This window comes from Myotis nattereri (assembly GCF_964212035.1).
Source record: "Myotis nattereri genome assembly, chromosome: 1".
NCBI lineage: Eukaryota > Metazoa > Chordata > Mammalia > Chiroptera > Vespertilionidae > Myotis > Myotis nattereri.
This window is the reverse complement of record NC_138075.1, coordinates 208390359-208415693: the sequence shown is the minus strand read 5'-3', so window position 1 is coordinate 208415693 and position 25335 is coordinate 208390359. Positions and strand designations below refer to the sequence as shown.

At 43.4% G+C, this 25335-nt stretch overlaps 1 protein-coding gene across 1 annotated transcript in view; it reads left to right on the top strand.

Moving 5' to 3' along the window:
• Window positions 1-21422, top strand: part of NWD2 (NACHT and WD repeat domain containing 2) — a 147096-nt gene extending 125674 nt beyond the window's left edge. The window contains exons 4-7 of the mRNA XM_081097727.1: window positions 4026-4229; window positions 7020-7164; window positions 12824-13413; window positions 15316-21422. Coding sequence (XP_080953853.1) covers window positions 4026-4229; window positions 7020-7164; window positions 12824-13413; window positions 15316-19248 — 4872 coding nt within the window. The 3' untranslated portion in view covers window positions 19249-21422. The remainder of the gene's footprint in view (window positions 1-4025; window positions 4230-7019; window positions 7165-12823; window positions 13414-15315) is intronic.
• The last annotated feature ends 3913 nt before the right edge of the window (window positions 21423-25335 follow it).

Here is a 25335-nt window from a genome sequence, read left to right as displayed (position 1 = left end):
AATCCCAGTCTGCCCAGCAGAAAAGACACATCAATTGAAGGCTTAGGAAATGTTCTCTCTAAGCCTTTGAAAGCCCTGGCTTAGATATGTCTATATCCGCATAGAAAGAAGGAAAGGAAGATACAAAAAGCAGAGGGTCCTTTTACATTTAAGTCCCCAGTTGTAATGAACTCAACAGTTTATAAAATACTTTTTTTTTTAATTGAGGTGAGGTTGATATAACACAAAATTAACCATTTTAAAGGCAACAATCCAGTGGCATTTAGTACATTTATATTGTTGAGCAACTGCCAACTCTATCTAGTTCCACAGCATCTGGAAGTATTTCTTAGGCTAGAATTTTACATGCAGAAACTACATCTATAATAATGAAAGCATAATATGCTAATTAGGCTGGATGTCCTTCTGGATGACCTTCCGGACGAAGCCAGGGCTTCGAGGGAAGCCTGGGTCCCAGGTGCCAGAGGCAAGCCGGTGCCAGCAGCTGGGGGAAGGAAGGTCTACTCTTGCACGAATTTCGTGCATCGGGCCTCTAGTTTAAAAATATTGGAAAATTTTCTTAGACTTTTCATCAAATTTGGACTTAACTCCCAGATTGTATGTGAGCACTCAGTTGTATTATTGCTTTCTACCTAACGAATAGGACTTATCTTTGGTGTTTAAGAATGGGCCAATTTAAATATGTTTTTACACTTGACCAGGTGGGTGGGAGAGGTGATTCTGGATTTCTACAGACCAGTGAAACCCCGTATGTTTATGTTCGATATGTGTTGATAGAGTGTTTAAACAATCCAATAGGAAATTGAACGTTATTTCAGACCTATGCATTTCTCCCACACAGGGTCTCACAGGCAGATTGATCAAGGGTGTAACTAATAAACATGGACCTAAATGCAAAATCAAATATAGCCCCTCAACTCTCCACCAAATTTCTCCTACAAACTGACAAAGTTGGTTTAAGTGAAAAAAATGAGCTTCTTAAACATTGAGGTCAGAAGGACGTGGAAAATCTGATTCTCTTTTGCTGCTGGGAGTGAATGCTCTACTGCTATTGTGAACAAAGACGGAGGCCTCTGGCTCCTAATTTCTGTGACTGCCCTGGTGTCATCCATGCATACTCCCCATGGCTACAGAGCTAAGAAATGGGCTGATTAGGAAACCAAAACCAGATTGCATCTTGCCTCCTCCATTCTCACTTCTAGCCTCTTAGACTTGGCCCTGCATTTCAACCCCTGTTCTGAACCACTGACCATATGAGCTGGACTTTGCAAATGACTTGGACTAACTCTTTCTCTAAATTGCCTCTCCCTGGCTTGGCCAATGAAGGCATGTTTCATGTGTTACCTTAGAGCTATATCCACACAGAACCCAGAAAAGTCTTCCTGAAAAGTATGGTAGCAATCTTCTCTTTTCGTATTTCTCTTGGTGCTATTTCTCAAATAGTAAGATAAGTCTGAGGCAGGATCCTGTCTCAGACACTTGAAAAGTAACTGCTTCATGATTTATGAGCATTCCACCTACAGGAAGAATCGATAGAGAGAAGGAAAAGGAGAGAACAATCCAATAAGTAACTTTAAGCCTACAGCACATTATTACTTTTCTGGAGTTTCTTTATACATAGTAGGCGCTCAATATATATTTGTTATTTGAATTGGATGAGGATATTTTTTCTTCTCCAGCAATCTCTAAGGAACATTTGCCTTGCTATATGATCAAATAATTATAGCATTTGGTGCCAGCTGTGCAACTCAAATGAATAATTATTTTTAAATAGCCTTCGATTTTTGTAGTGATGTGCTGTGTTCCCCGTCCTGCCCCTTCAGTGCTTGCTGAGCATTATTCATGTGACCTCATCTGGTGCAGTGGGTCCCAAATTCTAGATTCATGTATAACCTGATTTTAAAATCCAGATTCCTAGGTTCCCTAACCACAGTGTCCTTTAGGTCTAAAAAGAGATCTGGTAACCTATATGTTAACAAGGCCCCTGGGTAATCCAGGTGCAGGTAATCCGTCGAGCATATTTTAGAAACTGATCCATAGACTTGACCCTGCCCTCGCCTCTGAGACCAGCCTTATTTAGAGCAGACAGAAGGTGAAGAACCAACAATCTGTAAATTGCTAGTGCAGTAATGCCACTCCTGCCCTGGGACCTGATCTTGTTTGACTAGTCACTGTTTCGTCTTCTTTCCACTTCATGTCCAGAATCCAGCCTTGGATCTCGATAGCTGAGCCCGCAATCTTCCCTGGAGAGGGAGAACTGGCGATTACTAAGTCCCCTATTTAATGTTCTGCCTGTCCACCAGGTCCTCCAGCCATGGGCAAACTCCACCTGTATGCTTTTTGGATTCCTCCTGTGGCTACTGTTGAAAGTCTTCCTTTTCCCTACTGTGCCCATGTGGCTTTGCTGGGTGCCTCATCCCAGCACTAATACCTCACCCCTTGTGACAGTCAGCCCTGGCTGAGGATGCTGACTGTCCTTCTCCGGAATTAGCCAAGGGTAGTAGGATAATCACTAGACTGTCTACCCTTAAAAGATCATGCTCATTTACCCAAGTTTAACATAAGAGATTTAGAAGAGGAACTGTTAAAAGTGAGAACATTGTTTTTTTACATACAACCTTTGTTCCAAATCAAATGCAGATTAAAATCAAAATGTTTTTCCTTGGCCTTCAGGCTGATACACTGAGTTGGAGTTAGAACACCCTTATGTCAAAAGAGCCCTCTCTGAGCCCTCATTGACCGTATGAAATAACGGAGACCAAGGTGGAGTTCCTCCATTCAAGTTCCTTGCTAAAAGAGACATTGGAACCATCTTATACATACTGTTTTGTAACTTACCTTCCCACTTCACAGTATATTATAAACACCTTCTATGTTATAGACTCTATGTTCATAGAGTTCTAGAACATAATTTGATACATCCTTTGAGTAAAGGTGTCATAAAATATTGCAGTGCCCCCCTTTGCTGGGCACTTAGGTTGTTATACCAGCTCTTTACTGTTAAAACAGGTTCAGCAGACATATTCTGTTAAATCTTTAGTACATTCTTCATTATTTTCTAAAGACAAATTTTTAGAAGACAAATTGCCAAGCCAAAAGTTTTATATATATTTTTAAGGCTTTTAATACATATTGCCAGAATAACCTCCAAAGAAGTGTGGGATCCATTTTCACACCCATCAGCGCCATGTGGGTATTTTCTCACACCCTCACATAAAATTGAGCATGTTTTCCTTTGCCAATTTAATAGTAAGAAAATGATATCTTGCTCATATTTTGAATTGTTTTCAGTTACCAGTGAGGTTGATAGTAGCATCACATTCAATGATTTTATACTTCTTTTATTTATAGCTGAGTACATCTGGGGCTTAAAAATCATACAACTGCCTGGCTGGCGTGGCTCAGTGGTTGAACATCGACCTATGAACTATGAGGTCATGGTTCGATTCCAGGTCAGGGCATATGTCTGGGTTGTGGGCCCAATCACCAGTAGAGAGCATGCAAGAGGCAGCCAATCAATGATTCTCTCTCATCATTGATGTTTCTCTCTCTCCCTCTCCCTTCCTCTCTGAAATCAGTAATTTTTTAATCATACTATTAACTTTTAAAAAGCACATATTTTGTTTGAGAACTTACGTGTTTGATATTTCAGGGTCCAGCATGTCATTTTTCTGTGTCATAAACAAACCAAAAAAATCTTAAGAATAGAGCAACTTTTGTTGTATTATGTAAACTTCAGGAAAATAAATTTGCTACAAAATTCTGTATTTTCGATGTCTAAAATGATATGCAATCTCATTTCTCAATATGTGAAGAACTTATTATAATTTCAATGTAGTTCATCTAATTTTACTTATAAAATAATTCATGGGGGGGGGAGTATCCATTCTCATTAAACAAGGAAACTGGTGGCACAATGTTCATTGTAACTTATTTGTCCTATTTATTGAGTGACTTCATGATGTGAATACTAACATGAACTTTCTTGATGATACGCTAACCTGAACTTTCTTGTTGAAACACAGGGACTGTTAGGGGAAAAATATGGGAACATCCGGATCCCTGGAGAAGTGGAGGCCTCAGAGTTTGAAATGATTTTGGATGCTGCCATAGAGGCGAAGCTAGAGACCAAGTTACTGGAAGAGTGGTACTGTCGAGATGAGAACTCGGTGCCAGCAGCTTATTACCTCAGACCCAAATCAGAAATGCTGAAAGGCAACAAAAATGCAGTAAGTTACCCTTACTTTAAACTGCTTATGTCATCCAGGAGTGGTGGACTCACTGTTATTCTTTTTGGGCCCTAAATTTCCTTTTAACAACAAAATCCAAAGCTAAGAAACCTAATTTTTTTTATCATCACATAAGGATAGTTTATTGATGAGAGAGGAGAGAGAGAGAGAGAGAGAGAGAGAGAGAGAGAGAGAGAGAGAGAGAGAGAGAGAGAGGTGAGAAACACCATCAATCTGTTGCTTCCTGTACACGCCCCAACCAGGAATCAAACCCGCAACCTAGGGATGTGACCTGACTGGGAATCAAACCTGCAACCTTTCGGTGTATTGGATGACACCCCAATCACCTGAGCCACCCAGTCAGGGCAGAAACCTTCCCATTTTCGACTCGTTTTTCTTTTTATCACCTCAGACTTTCCTTCTGGGGTCATTTCCTTCTTCCTGAAGTATATCCTTTGGAAGGTCCACTAGCTCAACTAAGAGATAAATTTTCTCTTAATCTGAAAATATTCTTATTTTTCCCATTTTGCTATGTCTTTTTATTTATTCTGATTAATAAATGCCATGCTTCTTATGTTTATAAATTGATATATTCTATTGGTTATGGAACGTTCTCAGCCACCATCTCATCAAATAATCTTTCCTCTATTTCCTCTGTTCTTTCCTTTTTGCTCTTTAATTAGATGGACATTAAACCATCTCAGTCTGTCTTCCATGTCTCTTAATCCTCTTTCACATTATCAATTTTCTTATCTCTCTGCTTCTTCCCAGAAGATTGTTTTAGATCTTTCTTCCAGTTCATGTATTTTTTCTTCAGCTGTACTCACTCTGTCCATACAGTGAGTTTTCAAGTTCAACAGTTGTACTTTTAATTTTGTGAAAGGTTTGTTTGTTTGTTTGTTTGTTTGTTTGGGTTTGGTTTGTTTGATTGCTGAGATGGTATTTTTAAATCTATTTTTTATAGTTTCTTATTTTTTAATTCAATATTTTTCTTTAACATTTCATACAAATTTACTTTATATTCTTAAATCTTAAGAAGCATCTTGGAGTGAGGTTGACTCATACATGAGTATGATGGAAACATCGTTGTCCCTCTCCAACTTGGTTCCTCACTGTACCTACCATGTTTCTCCTAAAACCGAATGAAGGGGGAAAAGAAAATGGGTGGGTCTCTTTATTGCAGGAGAGACTGATAAGGAGGCACAGATTCCATCCCTCTTCCAAAGAGGACAGCCTGGTACATTAGCCCCAGGCAGCTCTAAGAGGAGGCAAGCCCTGGTTTGGCGACAGTTCTTCATGGAAGGAGCTTGCATATTGCTTGTTCTAGTATGTAACATAAAGCATTTTCTCCATGCAATATGAAATCATGTCAGAATCCTTGATTTTATTTCTTTTCCCTCACATGCATTTTTCAAAGTAATTATCTGCAAGCATATTGCTTCTTTGGAGAGAAATACTGGGGTAAACCCAAACCATTCCCTGGTTAAATGAGCCAAGAGTAAAGGTAGTAGCTAGTCAATGTAGCTATCAAAACACGATCCCTCGAGAAACCAGGTCCACATGGTGGTTTGGGAGCAGTTGCTCATGTGGTGCTGTTTCGCTGGTCTTAGCTATTCCTTCTTCATTTGACTGTATGATCCTCTAGGGAAATTCAAATTATTCTCTAAACCCCACATGATATTTCTGCATAAATGGTTGTTAAATATGAATGTATGGCTTGTGTATGTGTGTGTGTCAAACTAATATTCCATTTTTCAGCTGTGTTACCTTTGAATTGCATGACTGGGAACATTTCTGACTATCAGTGTGAATTTAGTTTTCTACAAAAATAGTATTAAGTCATCTACTTAAAATGTTGGCCTGAAATTATTACATAAGTTGTACAACATGCATCTTAAAATATCTAACTTGTCATTCATCTAAATTTTAGGTTTATTACAGTTCAAAATTATTGTCAATTGATTGTAGACATAAAACTTTTTGTTGTTGTTAATCCTCACCCAAGTATATTTTTCCATTGATTTTTAGAGAGAGAGAGAAACATCGATCAGCTGCCTCCTGCACACTCCCCACTGGGGATGTGCCCACAACTAAGGTACATGCCCTTGACCAGAATCAAACCCGGGACCCTTGAGTCTGCAGGCCGATGCTCTATCCACTGAGCTAAACCGGTTAGGGCAAAACAAAAAGATTTTAATGAATATATGAATGTTACTTTCTTGGTAGGCAATCCTCCTGTTTTATTTCCTAGATAATCAGAAAAACAAATGAAGAAGAAACAATAAAAAACATTCTATAATAATAAAACCATAATATGCTATTAGACTGGACAGCCGAACGACCTTCCGGATGAAGCCGGGGCTGCGAGGGCTGAGGCAAGCCTCCGTGGCTGCAAGGGTCAAGCTCCTTGCATGAATTTCATGCATCAGGCCTCTAGTTAAATTATAACATATGAGCACCTCCCCTGTAACTTTCCCTCCTTTTTAGAGAATATTAAAGAGATGATTTTGTTATGACATTTGTATCAAAAATCAAGAGGGAACTACATGGAATAATAAGAAAGCCCAGCAAACACATCATATTTGGATTCACACCCTTGTGTAAGTTGGGCAAGTTCACATACAACATGGAAATAATTTCTAACTTTTGGAGTTAGTGGGAGTATCAAGTGAGATAATATCATAGTATTGGCACACAGAATAACCCTCATATAATAAGAGTTCTTTTGCTCTTCAATATTAGTGTTTCTTTGATGATTTTAAGATGCATCTCACTTTTCCATTTCCATAGATGCAGCCTTCTGCCCATGCAGAGAATGAGAAGACCTGGCAAGAAATCTCAGATGAGATCAAAAAGGTATTTAAGGCTGCTGTGAAACTGCTACACGAACAGGGGAAAATGAAGCACAGCCAAGCTAAGAGGTACCTGTTCTCAGGTAATTTTTGTATATCCTCAGTGCACTAAGGAACAGATAGATAATAAATGTATTCATTGCTTCCCTTTCATGGTTCTGCAAGTTGAATTTTACTTACTACCTGGCAAAATTTAATTTTCCTAAATGTCTCCATCTCTTGGAGAGACAAATGTTCTTTTGTTTTTAACTCATAGATAAGCCTTTACTTCACTTGAGGACTTCTCCAGAAAATGTACTTTTTGAAAGAAGTCAGAGCAGGCTGGATATAATAGACCAGACACAGCCAGTGTTACTCAGTTAAACTGTTCATTCATTCATTCATTCATTCACTCGCCCACTCAGTAAGCATTCATTGAGTTTATACTGTGTACCAGGCAACAGGGATACAATCATGAATAGGAAGGCAAGGTCTCTGCTCTCCCAGAACTTATTTTTTAGTGTGTGTGTGGGGTGGGGAGGAGGGGGGAAGAGAATAAATGATAGGCAAGTAATCAAATAAATGAACAAGATCATTTCAGAAAAGATAAGTGATGTGTATAGAACAAATTAGTAATAGGCTAATAAGGCCTGATGAAGGATGAGCAGGTCCAGATTTAGATGGAGTGGGCAATAAGGAAATGATGTTTGAGCTGACTGACAGAAGGACTCAGAGCCAGCAGTGTAGCATTTATTTTGAAAATCAATAGTAAAGAATTACTGAAGAAAAAGCAACCGTAGTTGCATTTTCAGATTGGTTTAGAGAATGATAGCAAAGCATTTGTGAAAACCTAAACAGCACTTGATACTAGTCTCCCTGGATACATGGATTCCAGCTCAGAGAAATTATAAATAGTTCTGACCAAGTCATTCTCTGCAAGCTGTCAAAAACTAGGTCTTATTTTAAGTCTTCCTGAAAACACTGAAATTGGCAGGAATGAGTACTGTCTTCAGAATACACAGATGAACAAACATCCTTGTTCCTTTGGGATCTTGTTGATCCACTTTTGAGACTCTGGTTCTTCATCGTTATCAAAGGAAAAACCACCCTGTTTTAAAAGCATGCTGTGTCAGAAAAAAATAATGCCCACAGCAAAAGCTTTCCTATTCTTGGCAAGAAACATCAGTTTGGGGAAGGCATCCTCTCTTCAGAACCATACAGTTCAAGGGTTCAGATATTTCATCACCAACACTTTCTTCTAATTTGCTCCACATTAAAGACCTCTGTTCACATAGATATTTAGGAAGATAAATAATTTCATGCTATGTAGTATGAACTACTACGAGTCGTCTCTTTTCTGCTTTGGGTTCCATTGCTTAAAGATATACATGCTCAGAACAGTTTTTTACATTTATTTTACATTTCAAACTCATTTTAAAACCATATCTGCACAATGAAAATTGCTGGAGAAGTACCCACACTTTGAAATGGATGTATGGATAACCCTTGAACAATGTATGGGTTAGGGGTGCCAACACCCTCTGTAGTCAAATATCCACACATAACCTGACACCCCCAAAATTTAAATATTAATAGCCTACTGTTGACTGGAAGTTTTACCAATAACATAAAAACTCAATTAACACATATTTTGTGTATGTATTATATACTGTATTCTTACAAAAAAAAGGAAGCTAGAGAAAAGAAAATATTAATAAAATCACAAGGATGAGAAAATACATTTACAGTACTGTACATATTTATTGAAAAAATTTTACATATAACTAGATCTGCACAGCTCAAACCCATGTTGTTCAGGGGTCAACTGTAGTATCTATATATATAAAAGCCTAAGCGACCATTATGACCGAACGACCAGAACAACCGGTCGACCAGTCGCTATGACACACACTGACCGCCAGGGGGCAGACACTCAATGCAGGAGCTGCCCCCTGGTGGTCAGTGTGCTCCCACAGCCAACCTCCTGTGACCAGCCAACCTCTCATGGCCCCTTCCCCTCCCCCCTCCACCAGCTGGCCTGCCCCAATTGGAACCTCCCACAGCCCCTCCCGCCCCCTGGCTGGCTGGCCAACCTCCAGCCTCCCCGGGCCCCACCCCCAGCCCACCAAGCTCCTGGGCCCCCTACCTTGCTCCCGCCAGTAGGCCCTGAGGGCCCCAATCAGGACTGGGCGAGACGCCCCAATTGACCCCGATCGTCAGCCAGGTCGAGAGACCCCAGCCATGTATGAATTCGTGCACCGGGCCTCTAGTATTTTATATTTTCAGAAATCTTGAAAATATGAATACTAACTAGAACCTGGAAAGGTGTACTATTTTTAAATGTAATTTTCACAACATTTCCAGTTTTACATTTTTATATAACAGGAGGGGAAGAGAAATAAATTAGACCTCAAAATGGTTCTCTACAGTCAAAACTGAGAAGTTTTAGGGATAGTAGAGAGAATAATTTCTCATGAATGCTAGTTACCAGGGCTGGGTATATCCTCCTAATGTTTCCTTTACCAGGTGCTGTGACTGGTTCAATTTTTGGATATTAAGAAAAATGCAAGGAGAGAAAACAAATACTGCATAGTAAGGAAGGGGGACATTTATAATATTTATAGACAAGTAAATATCAGAAATTATTCATAAAAGTCCCCTGAAATCATGACAATGCACTTTGCTTCTAAAAATAACTCTAGAATTGACTTAATCTTTGATGGCTCTTTTATTTAGGTATATTTATGAGGTTTTCAACCTTCTGGCCCTATAAATACAGTTCCTCATGTTGTGACCCAACCATAAAATTATTTTCGTTGCTACTTCATAACTGTAATGTTGCTACTATTATGAATTGTAATGTAAATATCTGATATGCAGGATGGTCTTAGGCGACCCCTATGAAAGGGTCATTCGACCGCCAAAGGGGTCACGACTCACAGGTTGAGAACCACTGGTCTAGACCATCAACCAGGCACTCTTATGTACAGCCTGTCTTTTTCCCCCGAGCCAAGCTTAGGGGGGGCTCTACCAACTTGCTTCATCTGTATCTCATTCTATGCTGCATTATTATCAACATTCCTGATTGCTAGTATTCATATTTTCAAGATTTCTGAAAATATAAAATACTAGAGGCTTGGTACACAAATTTGTGCACAGGTGGGGTCCGGCTGGCCCGCCCTGATCTGGCCAATCAGGCCAGGCCAGCTGGGGGGAAGGGTCATTGGCAGGCCAGCCCCCAAGTCAAACTCCCCGTTGAGGGGACAATTTACATATTAGCTTTTTATTATACAGTGGGGCCTTGACTTACGAGTGTCCCGACTAACGAGTTTTTCGAGATACGAGCCGTCTCTCGGCCGATTTTTTGCTTTGAGTTGCGAGATAAAATTCGGGTTACGAGTCAGCTTCAGATATCCCACTGCTAGTTGGCACAGCAAACGTCACAGTGAACTCCACAACATCAGCCCGGCATCACGTGTCTCACTCGCTCACTGTTGATTTGACATACGAGTAATTTGAGTTACGAGCTCTGTTGTGGAACGAATTAAACTCCTAAGTCAAGGCCCCACTGTATAGGATACTACAGTTGACCCTGGAATACACTGTTGTCCATGGAGTGATACCCATGTCAGTGAGGTTATAGTTGACTTATTTCAGGAGTCAGAGGTACCAGTGCATATCCAGTTATCACTCATTATGTGTAGAGATTATGGTTTGGCCACTTGTCTCTCTTCATGATACTGAGAATGCAGCACCCAGCCAATCCAGCGTGACCCCTAGCATTTTACACAGATGCCTGGAAAAGATGTGGGCCAAAGGCTGCTCTCTGCAGGAGCTCATAAAGTCAAGATTTCTTGAATCTTTCCTAGTCTACATTATAAAAAGTCCCTGCTCTTCTATAAAAAGAAGACTAGACTGGCCTCCTTAATCAAGTTGTCTGATGAAAACCCTTAGTAAAACATACTGACACAAATGACACAGCTCACTCAACACTGGTGGCTATAAACATATCTTCTTACTTCAGTCGCAAATTTTGATCAATCACTATCATCACTGAGGAATTATTATTACGGGAATCCCACGAAAAGGCATCATTTTAAAATAAAATCCCCACCTTCCTTAATAGTCACTGTATAGAATACAAGTATGTTTTAGGTTTCGCTTGATGTTGGAGTTGTGGATAGCGCGTGGCAATGTTTTCCGCTTATAGCCAGCCCTGTGTATTCTGAGCGCCATCCCCTCACCCCATGCTCCCATCGGACTCCAGCTCAGTACTTACCTCCTTTCCTGGCCTCTCCAAGTGGATAGGGTCCCCCTCCTGCCCACCCCCAACTGTTTTCCGTCACTGCCCCATGTAATCCTCCCTCCTGGGACTGAAACAATCGTAATACATTTACCAGTGGTTCTCTGTGATTCGTGTCTGCTGTCCTCCACTGGACTGAGAGCTCCATAAAGGTTTTTTCTCTCAGCATTGTCTATTTTCTCTCCATGGCATCCTGAGCAACCAGCAGCATGCCTGGCACATAGTGGGTGCTCAAAAAGATGAATTGGATGAAGGAAAGCAAAGGGGGAGGGAGAGAAGAAAGAAGGAAGTGAAGGCAGGTGGGCAGTTTAAAAAGACTGCATGCCTTAAAATTCATTTCATTCATTTTTATTTGTCTTCCCGAAAATAATGCACAAGTGGTGTTTTACTTATGATGGATCTCATTTTAAATGTTCCTACGGAGCCTTGAGTGATTTATAATGTATATTTACTTGTATGTAAGCATCTATACTAATAATAGAGGAATATGCAAATTGTCCAGGATGCCGTCACAGTAACGACCGAACAGCAGGCTGCATGGGGCGACAAGGCCAGTAGGGGGGGTAGTGAGGGACGACCAAACAACTGAACAGCAGGCTGTGTGGAGCAACCAGGCCGGCAGGGGCGGGCAGTTGGGGGTGAACAGGCCGGCAGGCAGAGGTGGTTAGGGGTTATCAGGCTGGTGGGGGGAGGGGGAGCAGTTAGGGGTGATCAGGCAGGTGGGCAGGTGAGCAGTTAGGAGCCAGTGGTCCCGAATTGTGAGAGGGATGTCCTGGATCAGAGAGGGTGCAGGCTGGGCTAAGGGGATCCCCACCCCCCGTGCACAAATTTCATGCACCGGGCCTCTAGTATGTTTTATAAGCCTTATCTTAGAAGAAATAAAGTTACATACTAAGACATTTTTCTATACCTGATCTGATGGATATAATGTGGTTTAACAGTGACACGGATAATTCAGATTGATCAATAATCAGACTTTATTGTATTTTAAACATGCTTTTTATATTGATATTTACCCGTAACTGTTTGGGGTACAATGCACCTCAAACAAAATGGTGAAGCTACATGTAAAGGGGAGACTGACCAGGAAGCAGTAAACTGGATCCGTCATTTGGCCTCTCCTCATTCTTTCCTGGCCCCAATGGGGCCCTGCTCTTCACTCTTAGACCCCTGACGTCTGAGGGGAAAGCTAAGGAAGGAGTAACCTAAATATAAACTTGGCATCCTTTCTTTCTTATGCTTATGTTCAACTTCTCCTTGCTACTGGGGAGAGAATGAAAGAATTGTATTTAAAACCCATTGTTCTGGGTTCCAGGCTGTGTAGGAAACACACATAGGAAATTAAGGAACGAAGAAATTATTCTATAGACTAATTATTCTGGGACTGGAGAATTAAGAGCTGGGCTGATGGCCTGTTGCTTCTTTGTTTCATGCAATAAGCTGATTTTGTTTGCTTTCAGCTATAGAGGATGAGTTTGACTTCGCCCTAGGCAAGCAAACTCCCGCATTCCTGAAGAAGTGCGTCTGCTACATTAGGAAAATTGCTAACATTGAGCGTTTTGTAAAAATCCCAGAGATGGGAAAATACATGGATATCACTGGGACAGACCCGAGGATTATCCGGGACCCAGAAGCCCAAGAGAAGCTGATAAAACTCAGGGATGAATTTATTCCTACGATTGTTGCGTCATCTAATCTCAGAGTATACACGTCTGTTACTCATTGTGACATGAAACTTGGCTATTCCCAGGAAATAGAAAACCACTACATAGAAGGCCTTGGTAAACAATTTTATGAGGACATGATCGATATAATTCAGGCAACGGTACAACAGAATTTTGACACGGAGACTGATACACTCTACGACGAAATCCTCCAGCATTCCTCGTTATGTAAAACATATGCCTCTTTCTACGAGTACAAGTGCGAATCTCTAACCAGAGTCCATAAATACATCCTCCCGAGCAAAACCGGGTACATCAACCCGCTTATTATATACGGTGGACCATGCACGGGGAAGACGCTCCTGCTCGCTGAAGTGGCAAAGAAGGTAAAAGCCTACTCTTTTACGTGCATATTTATAAAAAAAAACTTACTTTTGGGAAACGTCAAATTGACCATATTCATTTCCATTTTCTGTGTTTACTATCTGGTTTATAATTAATCTTTGTGGATGACACTTCAGTGTTTCCCTTTTGCTGGTCGAACAGATGTATTGAAAGAGGAAGACTCATAGGGTGCGAGTATAGGACAGCTTGATGTTTTCTCTCACTGTTCAGACTCCCACTGTGGGGCTAGCCTTCACTCAAATGGAAACTAGTGCGCATCTCACAGCTCTCCTCACCCCTCAGCAAAGACACACCCTCCAGTTGCTTCTGGACATGAAATCAGTCTCAGTTCCACAACTAATATTTCCAGTCGAAGATGATAATTAAAATTTCAGTCTACATTTCTCTCCTCCAGCTGAGGCTTACCATAAGCAAAGTATCTACAGTGGTAGGCAGGACGTGGCCATCTTTTTTTTTCTTTCTTTTTTTTTTTTTTTTAAAAAAAAGATTTTTATTGATTTTCAGAGAGAGAGAGAAGGGAGAGGGGGCGAGAGAAAATCAGATTGGGCCTACGCCATTGGCATATGCTCTGACCGGGAACTGAACCCACAAACCTTCGGTGCACAGGATGACACCCAACCAACTGAGCCACACTGGCCAGGGCCCCTTCCTTTCTCCACACAGCACTTCTTCCCCTCCTTCCCTAATACCAAACCCCAACCACCTTTATGACCCCTATAGGGTTGCGATGGAAGGGATGTAAGAAAGGTAAAGTGGCCAGAAAGTTCTGGCATGACCAGGACTGCTCTGACCTGGGCCCTGCACCCTCTGGTCTTAGCAGGTGTCGAGAGCTGCTTCTGCCTCTTCTGAGGCCACCTCGTGGCTTCCTGGAGGTCCTTCCCTGCCACACCCCTTGTCCTGGCTAAGCATCTCTCAGAGAAGTTGTTTCCTAGCTTGTCACTTCCTTGGCTCCTAGATAGTCAACAACACATTTGTAGTATTTTTCTACCAAGATCCTCTCCATAGCCCAGCAAACGAGAGAGAGAGAGAGAGAGAGAGAGAGAGAGAGAGAGAGAGAGAGAGAGTGAGAGAACTGGAATGAAAGTCAAATTAACTTCTTCAACTTTGTCTGCTGATAACCATTTAACTCCAAGCAAGTCATTTCTCCAGCCCGGACCTCGGTTTCCACTTCTGTTAAATGACACTGGAATTCCCGTGTTCCCTACAGAGAGATAATTGAGAATGATGACTCCCTGTTTATATAGTAAACTATTATAAAGCACAAATTTAGCAAAACCCTTTTAACCAGATTTTCATGATAAATAATAATCATGATGACCCTATAGCATCACAACATAGTAAAATGTCTCTGAAGCATAAAAGATTATATTCAGTGTCATTTTAGCACTATCTTTAATTGCATTCTAATTAACTGGAAATTTGTTCAGCCATATATGGTATTATGTGATCCAATTAATGAAAATATCTGACTTGATATAAGCATAAATTATTTTGTAAGCTACTCATTAAACACTAGATACCTACTATGCGCCAACAACCATGCCCAGAAATGAGATTCAGCATTTTAAAATGTCGTGACCATACTAGACATTCAGATTTACTGTTTATGAACCACTTTGTAACTTTTAGACCACAAGCTGAACGTTGCCTTTGGGTGAAATATTACTACTCACTATTTTATTACCTTTAGATGAGTGATCCTTAGGGCGTGAGCTTTGTGACAGCTCTTTGACCTTCTCAGAAGGTTCTTCCGTTTCCTGGTTCTAGATGACTTTCTGCATGGCCTGGGTTCCCAGAAGTCTGACCTCTATGGAGAAGAGATGTTGCAGTATATGACCACGTGAATATGTATTACCATTCTAAACGCCACCTTTATGTTTTAGGCTTATGGCTGGCTCCATGAACACACAGGACCAGAATCAGACCCAGTAATAGTTGTGCGATTTCTAGGAAGCACGGACATGAGTACCGACCTCAGGACTCTCCTCCTGAGTGTTTGCGAACAATTGGCAGTGAACTACCGGTGTCTGGTTCAAAACTACCCTAAGAAGATTCATGACCTCCGTGACTTATTTATCAACCTTTTGAATGAGTCTTCACTGCAGAGACCTCTAGTAATAATATTCGACGCCCTCGAGCAGCTCTCAGAGAGTGACGAGGCCAGGAAGCTTTGGTGGCTCCCTGCTCACCTTCCCCGCTTCGTACGGGTCGTCCTCTCCACACTGCCCAACAAACACGGGATCCTGCAGAAACTAAGGTGCCTTATCCACGAGGAAAACAATTACATCGAGTTGATTCCCCGGGACAGGAAGATGTGCAGCCAGGTCCTCAAGCACCAGCTGCTGCGAGTCAAAAGGAAGGTCACCTCGGGCCAGCAGATTTACGTGAACAACGCATTCTCCAAGTGCACGCTGCCCATGTTCGTGAACCTGACCTTCAGGGAGGTGAGACACTGGCGGTCTCACAAAGATGTCGATGAATCCTCCCTGTGTGTCACCGTTCATGAAAGTATAGAGCAGCTCTTCTGGTCCTTGGAGAAGAAGTGTGGTCAGAAACTGGTCTCCAGGGCGCTTGGTTACATCACCATGGCCAAGATGGGCTTGAGTGAAATGGAACTGGAGGATGTGCTGGCCCTTGACAACAGTGTCATGAATGAGCTCAATGAGCACACCAGGCCCACCAATCCCCTGAGAGTTCCTTACCTGTACATCGCGAGGCTCAAGGAGGGTCTCAGCGGATACTTAATAGAAAGACACGTGAAGAACGTCACACTCCTGGTCTGGGCCAATAGACACCTGCAGCTCATAGCCCAGAAGCTGTATCTGAAGGAAGACAGTCACCTGCATGAAATGCACACCATCCTGGCAGACTATTTTCTGGGGGTCTGGTCAGGGGGCAGGAGGAAAGCCTTTTGCCTCGAAGACCCCTACTTGAATGGCTGCCTGGACTTGGAGAGCAGAAGCCTGCTGGAGGAAGAAAAGCACTTCATGGAACAGGCTTCATTTGACAGACAGGCCCCAGACCAGCCCTGGGTTTTCCAGTGTAATCCACTGGAGCCCGACATCTTTTTCGTCAATCATCGGAAAATGTCCGAGCTCTTGTACCACCTGACGAGGTGTGGAAAGACCGATGACCTGCTCTACGGCATCATCATGAACTTCAGCTGGCTTTACACCATGATCAAAATTGGCCAGTTCGACAAAGTGCTTTCGGACATCGAGCTGGCTTACAACTACTCGCAAGAGAAGGAGATGAAGTTCCTGGCCAACACCCTCCGCAGCCTCAAAAGCAAGGTCATTGCATTTCCCGGCTCCCTTTCAGCAGAGCTTCAGCAAAGGCTGCTGCCTGTCCTCAGTTCCCTGCCCAAACTGAGACACCTTCTCCTGGAGTGTGACAAGGACGGGCCCAAATATTGCTCCATTGTGCCGCTACATTCATCCATGGACGTGACATACAGCCCGGAGCGTCTTCCCTTGGCGTCCAGCCACCTGCACGTCACCGAGATCCTGCCTACTTGTAACCCCAGGACTGTCCTCACGGCTTTAGAAAGCGGTTCCATCAGCACCTGGGATGTGGAAACGCGTCAGCTTCTCAGGCAAATCACCACGGCCCAGTCCGTCATCCTGGGCATGAAACTCAGCGGGGACGAAAAGTACCTTGTGGTGGCTACGACCAATAACACCTTGCTGATTTATGACAATGTCAATTCCTGCCTTCTGTCCGAAGTGGAGATCAAAGGGACCAAGCATGGAAGTGGCTCCACCTACATCAATGGGTTTACACTGTCCGTCAACCACGCCCTGGCTTGGCTCGAAGCCAGCAAAGACGTCACTGTCATCGATCTGCTCTACGGATGGCCCCTCTACCAGTTCCACTGCTGGTACGAAGTGACGTGTGTGCAGTGCTCTCTGGACGGGGTATATGCTTTCTGTGGGCAGTACCTGAACACCACCACCATCTTCCATTTAGGGAGCGGAGAGAAGTTATGCACGGTGACGTCCGAATTTTCAGGGGGCTTTGTGAAATTCCTCCTGATCTTGGACACGGCTCAAGAAATGGTCATGGTGGACAGTGAGGGGAGCCTTTCCGTCTGGAACACGGAGGACATTTCCAGCCCCCAGCTGACCGACGACTTTGACTGCCGGAGGGAAGACAGCGAGGTGGTCAGCATCGAGCTGTCGGAGGACCAGAGTGCAATTCTGATCTGTAAAGCCCTCAGCATTGAGCTCTTGGACACCGGCATGTGGAAGGTGGCCGAGAAGTTCAGGGCGAAGCACAACGAGCGCTTCATATCCGCCGTGCTGTCCAAAAACGGAGACTGCATCATCGCGACCATGGAGAACACCTCCGCCGTGTTTTTCTGGAGGCGGGACACGGGGCAATGCATGGCCAGCCTCCAGGAGGTCTCGGGTACCATCGTGAAGCTGGTGAAGTCCAGTCACCACAACATGCTGCTCTCTTTATCGACCAGCGGCGTGCTGTCCATCTGGGACGTCGACATCATCACGGCCATGTCCAACATAGACAAGACCGGGAAGCCCATCCAGAGCCTGGTGTTGCCCGCGAGGGGAGAAATCATCTACTCCCTGGACGGCTCGGACTGTGTGCATAAGTGGAACTTCAGCAGCGGATTCATTGAGGCAGTGTTCAAACACGAGGGCGTGGTGGAACACTGCGTGCTGACGTCCACGGGGGACGTGATGGTGACCTCGGATGACAAAAGCAGCCAGTACGTCTGGCACACCAGCAGTGGGGACAACCTCTTCCGAATCAACGGGCAGCGGATATCGCAGCTGCTGATTACACACAACGACCAGTTTGTGGTGTCTCTGTGCGAGGAGAACGCCTCGCGGGTCTGGAGACTGGCCACGGGCCACCGGGTCTGCAACATCCTGACCTCGCTGCAGAACGCCTTCATCACCTCCGCCAACACCTTCGTGGTGGGCATGACCCAAAGCAAAGTGCTGGCCGTCAGCCTGTGGACAGGGAGCATCACCAAGAAGTTCTGCTGCGAGGATGGCACCACCATCGTGAGCTTCAAACTCATCCCCGACTGCCCCGACATCATCGTGTTCATCACGTCTGCCGAGACGGTGAACATCTGGAGCCTGACGGATGAGGTGATCTGTCGCCGCGTGCAGCTTCCCAACAACTTCCTGAAGACCCTGGAGGATTTTGAAATTTCTCCCAATGGAAAGTTAGGCATCATCTCCCGGGGAGATGAAAACATCAACGTGCTAGATTTGCACAGCGGTAAGCTGCGGGTGGTGCACGCCTCCGGGGTCATCTGGAGGCAGAGGTTGTCTCGAGATGGTCGCTACCTGGTGTACATCTGTTTCCGCAGCGGGGAGGACGAGGATGAAAATGGTGCCATCTCCAGTCTCATTGTCATGAGACTGGCCGATGGCAAAAACATTGGTGCTTGTTCCCTCTACAAAACACCCACGTTCCTGGCCCTCTCCCAGAGGCACCTGCACATCGTGGTGGGTTTTGACGACGGGAGCATAGGGATTTACACGGTGGTGGACCGTGTGGATGCTGCCCTGAAGATTAAAATCGCCACGTCGAATAGCAGGCAGATATTCAACAATGCGACACAGACATCCAGGGCAAAGTGTAGCAGCTACTGTTTCAAGGCGTCTGTGGATTGCTTGTGGAGAGAGTCTACTGAGGTCTTTGCCAGAGACAGTCCGATCACGGTGAGTGAGCCCACGGAGCCCAACGAGGCGACACCCTCCAAGAAACACAATTCTTGCTACGACCGGGTGTGTGCTGCCCTGGAACCCAGGGGCCACAGCTATGGCCCTGATAACTGATGGAAAGGTTTTTCCTGCTCATCAGAGACACGCGAGACAGGTACCAAAGAGCGGTGGGCGGAGTATCTCCCGTATCCCAAATGATAAATGACTCATTTCTTAACAGACAAGAAAGAGGCCAGAGTCCCAGTGTGAATGATTCACATGCTCCTGAAATGCACACAAATGGGAAATTGGTTTGGGGTTTGTCCTTCCTGTCATGTTTACCCAGGATTGAAGTCTTGAGACTTTCCTAGAGAATTTGCAGAAATCATATTTCAATGACTACATCACCTGGGGAGAGAAGGTGGTTTTAATACTGTGGGGGAAGAAGCAACATAACTCAGACCATGGGTCCAGCTGAGAGAGGCTGGATCATTTGGACTGGCACCGGTTTTATAGAAATCGGATGAAAGCGCGGACACACAGGGCTGTTTGACTTCCAGTGATTGTGTGGCCATAAGTAAACACAGCCTTAATCTCTTCTTACATTTTACAATCCTGACAACTGTGTAAACCCAGTCTGCAGAAGGAATGCCTAACAGCGCAAAATCATGTATCAAAAATGCCCAGATGTACTCCCAGTTTCCCAAGAGAAAAAATGTGCAATGTGAGGCCATGAACTGGACTGGGACGAGAGCTACCTGCCACCGTCATAGGGCTACCGAACCCACAGAGTCGGCCTTCGTGAAAATACAGTTGCGACAATTGCATGCCAAGGTTTCTGTATAACGGGACATATGGTTTTTGAAGCTATTTCCTGGGCTGCAAAAGAACACATTTACTAAGGAACCACAATCTTTTCATGTCTTTTTGCAATGCCGACGTGTGCTGGGTGCAGAGGAGATTTTCGGAAAGGGCATTTCAGATTTGGTCCAAACACCTGTTCATTTCTATCATCGTAGTAACAGAAGTCTGTGCTGTTCAGTATGGAAGCATACGTTATTTCCTAAATCCCTGCAGTAAATCTTAACAGAAGGAACGCTTTCTCGTCACGCCATCTATGAAACACTGACGACATCTGCCTTACTCTTACTCCTCCTCTTTCCTTGGAAAACCCAGATAGGTGACCAAATACTCTGGGACAAATGGAAGATGCCTGTCTTTGTGCTATAATATCCCATAAATCTTCGGGGTGTCCAAAGGCTCTTTATTGTCCCTGTTTGTAATCGCTTTCTTACTTCTACACACTGTGTGTTTGCTTCTTTATCTGTCTCCCTTTCCGCTCCAGGACTCTTCAGAAGGACTTTTCTAGTTTTCTCCATGTCACAGCAGAAGCTGTGACATGATGGATTAAATCTTTTTAAAAAAAAACTACGTCACCTATGTAAAAGAAAACATTACACCCCGAAAGGGGAAAGTGCTTTTCTTCATGTGGCATGTCTGTGGATAACTTTCCAAAGGGTGTCAGCAGCGGTGGTTTGGTTTTGCTGGAAAGGGGCAGTTGTGACTTGAGTCGGCAGAATAATGAACAAGGAACTGACTCGCTTTCGGTCCCGCACTGCCACGAACTCATCACATATCCGTAGACAGATCTGTCACCTCCCTGCTGTACTGTGTTTGTAAAGTGTAAACTAAAGATCATGGTAGCATCCCTGCTATAGCCCTCACAGGGATGTAGGGGGCAATGTAAGAAAAAATATATAGTGACATCTTGATTGTTGGAAAGAGATGTCATTCAAAGAGGAACACCCAATCCATAGTGAAAGAACTTTTGTCAGGATGTCCCTCCTGGTCTGGCTACCAGCCAGGGAGGTGGTACCCAGAGAAGGCCCAGCCCAGGTACAGATCACCTGGAATTTACTGTATGAGGCGATGCTTTTTTTAGCACTTCAGAGGCAACACAGATTATTCCTGTCATTATCAGTTGGACCTCCATGCCACACATTTCTAAGAATTAAATGCCTAGATGGATTAAATGTAGTGTGTGAATGTTCTGTGTAACAGCCAATAGAGTTTAACAAGTGACTTGAATGATTTTTCCTAACTTGTTTGCAAACTGATAGCTCATATTGAATGTTTTTATGTAAACTTTGTATTGTTGGGAAGAATTACCCAATCAGAGATTTATATTTTCATAAATGTTACATTTAGTTAAATTTTGTTACAGAGTTGTTACACTAGAAAATTATTGCAGTCTTCAAATAATATACAGTCTTGTGTATGTATTGTTTGTATGAATAAAAGATAAACTATGTAAATTTGTGTGGCATTTGTTTTTCTCCCAACCTAGGCAGATGTAGTTAGAGATTGTTAGTAATAATAATTATTATTATTCGTGCTTACTATTTATATACCAGGCACTATTTTTGGAGCTACACATGTACTAAACCATGTAATCTTCACAATAGCTTTATGTGTTAGGTGCTGGTAGTATTCCAAATTTACAGATGAAGCAACCTAGAAACCCAGGTCTAGGGAGAATAGCTGAACAGGACTTCAATGCACAATCAATGTACTTTTTTCTCAAAGCACATAAAAATATAGCGTTGAGTATCTGGTAGGCACTTTCTGATAATGACCTTTAAGACCTTTTCTAACTTTCAGATTACAGACCAGGCTAGGCACTGAGGATTCCTGGAGGTCTTTGCAAACTCTCTGGATCTTCAGGTGTACCACGATAGTTTGTACACTATTCAATTCAGCAAATATTTATTGGGGCATATATTTGGCCAAGAAGACAAAGGTTAATAAAGTAGCGTGTGCCTTCTAGGGTTTCACAGTGTTAACAGGAAAACAAGCTCCATGTGTAAGTTCAAGGACAGTGTGCTTCCCGCCGGAGCTGGGGGTGGCAGTGGGAAGGACGATGACCAAGGACTTGTCCACTCATAAACTCCCTGCCGGTGAGAGACCCGGGGACTTTCCCACATGCACCTCTTCTTTTTATCACCTAATGGATCTGAGAAACACAGGCGTGCGTGCACACACACACACAGAGTTTTTTTAACCGGCAGCAATGGAGGGCTTAAGTGGTGATAACTAGGAAATAATCAGGTGAAACTTTGTGTCTAGCTTCATGTGAAAATCATTCTCAGAGAAACTTAAAATCAAGATGTTAAGAAAAATATTGAATTGTCCATCAGGCTTATTGCCTCCATTTCATATGGCTGAGACTGATTTCTGTTTAAAATTTACCCCTCCTGAAAATGATTCCACCACCCATGCTAGAGAATGCCTTCTTGGATTCTAATCTAAATCCTTCACATTGAAGATTAAACTCTCTTCTCTTTTGGTTCTCAGAGAAAATACAGAGGAACTGACCATTAATCTAGACTAATAAAAGGGTAATATGCTAATTAGACTGGGTCAACCAGACATCTTCCAGTCTTCCTTCCTTCCGGACAAAACCACAGTGGCAGGGGCCAAGGTGGAGGCAGTTAGGGGTGGTCAGGCTGGCAAGGGGGTACAGTTAGAGGCGATCATGCCAGCAGGAGGGAGCAGTTAGGGGCAATCAGATTGGCAGGGGTGGGCAGTTAGAGGCGATCAGGCTAGCAGGGGAGAGCAGTTAGGCATGATCAGGCTGGCAGGCAGAGTCATTAAGGATGATCAGGCAGGCAGGCAGGTGAGCGGTTAGGAGCCAGCGGTCCTGGATTGTGAGAGGGATGTCTGACTGCCGGTGTAGGCCCGATCCCGCAGGATCGGGCCTACACTGGCAGTCAGACATCCCCCGAGGAGTCCCAGATTGGAGATGGTGCAGGACGGGCTGAGGGAACCCCCCCCTCCTGTGCACGAATTTCATGCACCAGGCCTCTAGTCCTATATAATAAAAAGCTAATATGCTAATTAAGCCAAACAGCAGAACGACTGTCCAAACAACCTTCCAGACGAAGCTGGGACTGCGAGGGCTGGCCAAAGCTGTGAGGGGCTGCGAGGGCCGAGCCCCTTGCACAAATTCCGTGTGTTGGGCCTCTAGTATTTATATAAACAAATTTCATACACATGGAATTTGTTGCTTAACTAAATATCTTCCTAGCATTAAAAACAGAACAAATACTGCCTGCTTGCTATATCCAAAGCATTATTTTATGTCCTAGGGTGATTTGAAAATTAGTCACACACAACTCCTGCCCTCTGGAATCCTACAATCTAAAGGAGACACAGCTAAGTCAGGTGTAAGAGAGACTATGACTCTGGCCCATATAGCTCAGTTAGCCGGGCATCACCCGGTGCACTGCAAGATAGGCGGTTTGATTCCAGGTCAGGGCACATGCCCAGGTTGTGGGTTCAATCCCTGGTAGGGGGTGTATAGGCGGAAGTCAGTCCATGTTGCTCTCACATTGATGTTTCTCTCTCTCTTCCTCTCCCTTCATCTCTCTCTAAAAGTCAATTAAAGATATTTATTTTTTAAAAAGACAGACTGTGATACAAAGTTATTAATAAAAGTGAAAACCAAGTGCAGAAAATACACCATAGAGGAGCACTGAACTCTGGGAATCAAAAGGAATGGCCAAGAGATGATGACAGAGAGCTGAGGCTTGAACAATAAATAGGACTAAGCTGTCAGAATGTCAGAAAGACATTTCAGGTGAAGGAAGTTGTAGGAGCAAAAACAGTTGATTATTTTGGATGAAGTCAAATGCTATGTTGGGATTTTAGACTTTATTCAGTAGTCAAAAAGGAATCATGGAAAAAAAAATTTAGGAGAATGGACTGATTGGCTTGGTATTTTAGAATGACTCAGGCAGTACTGTGTCCGATGGATTAGAGATGGATGAGACCAGCACAGAGACTATTGCAATGATCTGAGATAGAAAGTATAAGACTTTGCTCTTAGGACAGTGGCAGTGAGAATGCTAAGAGGAGGGGCGGCAATTCAAGAGTGATTTCAGGAACAATTGAAGAGCTTAACTGACTGGAGTTGGTGATGGAGAAGGAAAACAAATTCCAGTTTCAATTGCAACTGGTAGATAGCAGAGTTGCAAATATAAAATGAATCGTTTAGAATATGAAAGTTGTGGCAATAATAAAGTTGGACCTAGAGAGTTCAAAGGTTCAGACATCCTTGCAGGCAACTGGAAATACACCATTCATCCACTAGAGAAATCTGCGCTAACGATAAAGAATCCAACCAGTTACCTCTTTCTTAGAAGTCTAAAATGCCTGTATGGTGCCTTTTTGTTACAATGTAAGTCAATACCATACACTTAAAATTTTTGTCCTTTTTTTTAGAACTATATTGACAAATCTATTCAAATTAGCTTCCCTATCTTCCATGACTCGTCAGTTGGAAACAATTTATATGCCGTTGAAAACACAAACACATTTTAAAAACTAAGTGAATTACGGTGTTTTCAGTTCCACATGCTTCAAGAAACCATCGGTTTCTCTTCTGTATTTTGCACAGGGACCCCTCAGGTCCATGTGATCCTCAGGAAGTACAGATCACACTTTATATAGACACACCAGAGGGTGCAGTTTCAGTGTATCAACATGACAAATTATGTAGCCCTGGTAATTTGAGGTTAACATGACAGAATCCCAGCCTTTATTTAAACAGCCACTTGAGCAGATTAAGAGCAGTGATCTGAAAACCGGACTATACATCACCCCCCATATCCCTCACTGTTTCTGAACCTATGCCTCTGGGGTGGGACCCAAGAATTTGCATTTTTACTAAATTCCCCCAGGCGGTGCTCATTCTGCTAGTCTGGGAACCACACTTTAAAACCTAAAATAACAAAGTCTTTATGGCCAGAATAACCTAACTGGTAAATGTACCAATATCCTGTGGACATTACTAAAATGTCAGCTAGAAGATGGGCATGAGGTTCCTTTATTGTGACAAAGGGTTTTACCCGAAAATTATGTAAAACAGAGTATAACTTCCCTCATAAATCTGTCACTTTAAAGCATGCGGCTACTACACGACCGGGAACATTCCGAAAATGAGTTTTCCTCCATAAAGGCAATTGCCATGTAAATGGCGCTGGAGTCACTTCAGTGGAAACATTAAGAACCAAGGGCAGTGGGTATAGCATTCTCTGCTTGCTTCTCCAGCACCCTGTGGTATCCCTGGATGAGTTGGAGGGGAGAGAGAAGAGGGTGAGCTAGGTGGCGCAGTTGCTCAAAACATTGTGCTTTGGAGCGCAGGTGAAAAGAATGTCCCAT